Here is a 1,212-nt window from a genome sequence, read left to right as displayed (position 1 = left end):
CCGACACTGACCTAAATTCTGACTCAAGCTGAAGGAGCCTGTGTGTGAGGCCCACATGGCCACCGCGGGCGGCACCAGGAAGACACCTCCAGTGTTTCAACGGAGTACCGTCCTCCAGGAGCCCCTCACACACAGTCTGATGACCGGCACAGGCGGCTGCTATAAATGCTTGGGAACCGGCTCTCCGTAGCTCTCGAAAATCACGCTCCTGTTGCAGTAGCCACCGGACCGTTTCCAGATGGCCACCTCGGGCAGCTGCTGCTGCCGCTTGCTCAGAAAGGAAGAAGCAGTCTTTTCCCTGCAGCCACTGGCACATCTCAATATTGCCGCCCTCGGCTGCTGCGTTGGAGACCTTCCAGGAGAGCTCGCAGCTCGCTGCCTTGACGGCGACCTGCAGGTTGGCCAGGCTGCCGCTGCGGGCCGTCAGGACTACGAGCTCTCGGCGCTTACTTCGTGTGAGGTTGTGAACTGCCTCCGGGAGGCTCCAGTGCCTGTTGAACGCGTGATGGGGTACGGGCTGCGACAGCCGGATAGCTACTTTTTCCCGAAACTGGCTCGCCATGGCCTTATTGATTTCCTTGACGGTACATACCACCTCGTTTGGATCCAGGAAGCTAACAACACGCTCGACAAGGTCCGCCGTTAAATTATCCCAACTGTGACCTTTCTCAGGATTCATGTTTTCAATCTAAAAAGGAAAAAGACAAGTTGACAAGCTCGATAATTTCAACGTCTGAGATAGTGGTCTTTTAAGCAGTACGCGGTTTGTTACAGCGGACCCCGAGTGCATCAGGTGCGTGCGCACAAAATCTCACTTGCGCGCCACAGGGTGGTGTGGCTCAAAACAACTTACACCACCACAAGTGGGAGAAGAAAAAACACATGCATTCCTACCCACAAAAATGCGCGTTCCTCCACAATAGCTTTTGTGTAAAAGATGTTAAAAAGAGTCCCCCACGGCACCTCTCTCCAGCCCTCCACAGCTGGACGACTCTGCGCCCTCTGTCCTATAAAAAGAGTCTAAACGTACCCCACATCCCATACCACATTGCATGCATCCGACGTGTATCATGTTTTGGACGTATTGCAAATGCATCCCCCTTAACCCCGGCGTCGTCGAGACATTCTGACACATTCGGATATTGTGTCCTCCAAATGAATCAGGGCGGCGTGTGGTGGCGTCACGTGGCGTGTTTGAAAAAACAACTGACC

General features: G+C 54.0%; 1 protein-coding gene across 1 annotated transcript; it reads left to right on the top strand.

Annotated features, from left to right (window-relative positions):
* Position 1: 1 nt before the first annotated feature.
* On the top strand, positions 2–709 carry VOLCADRAFT_107722 (uncharacterized protein). Its single transcript, XM_002957508.1, has one exon. It carries the CDS (start codon positions 239–241, stop codon positions 644–646), a length of 408 nt encoding a protein of 135 aa, XP_002957554.1. The 5' UTR covers positions 2–238; the 3' UTR covers positions 647–709.
* Positions 710–1,212: the final 503 nt, after the last annotated feature.

The sequence above is a fragment of the Volvox carteri genome (genome assembly GCF_000143455.1).
Source record: "Volvox carteri f. nagariensis unplaced genomic scaffold VOLCAscaffold_74, whole genome shotgun sequence".
In the NCBI taxonomy this organism is placed as follows: Eukaryota; Viridiplantae; Chlorophyta; class Chlorophyceae; order Chlamydomonadales; family Volvocaceae; genus Volvox; species Volvox carteri.
The sequence above is the reverse complement of the archived record's forward strand: the minus strand, read 5'-3'. Positions and strand labels throughout refer to the sequence as shown.

Excerpts from the sequence above, each read along its gene's own strand:
- VOLCADRAFT_107722 (XM_002957508.1), top strand. The coding sequence starts at position 239 with ATGGCCACCTCGGGCAGCTGCTGCTGCCGCTTGCTCAGAAAGGAAGAA.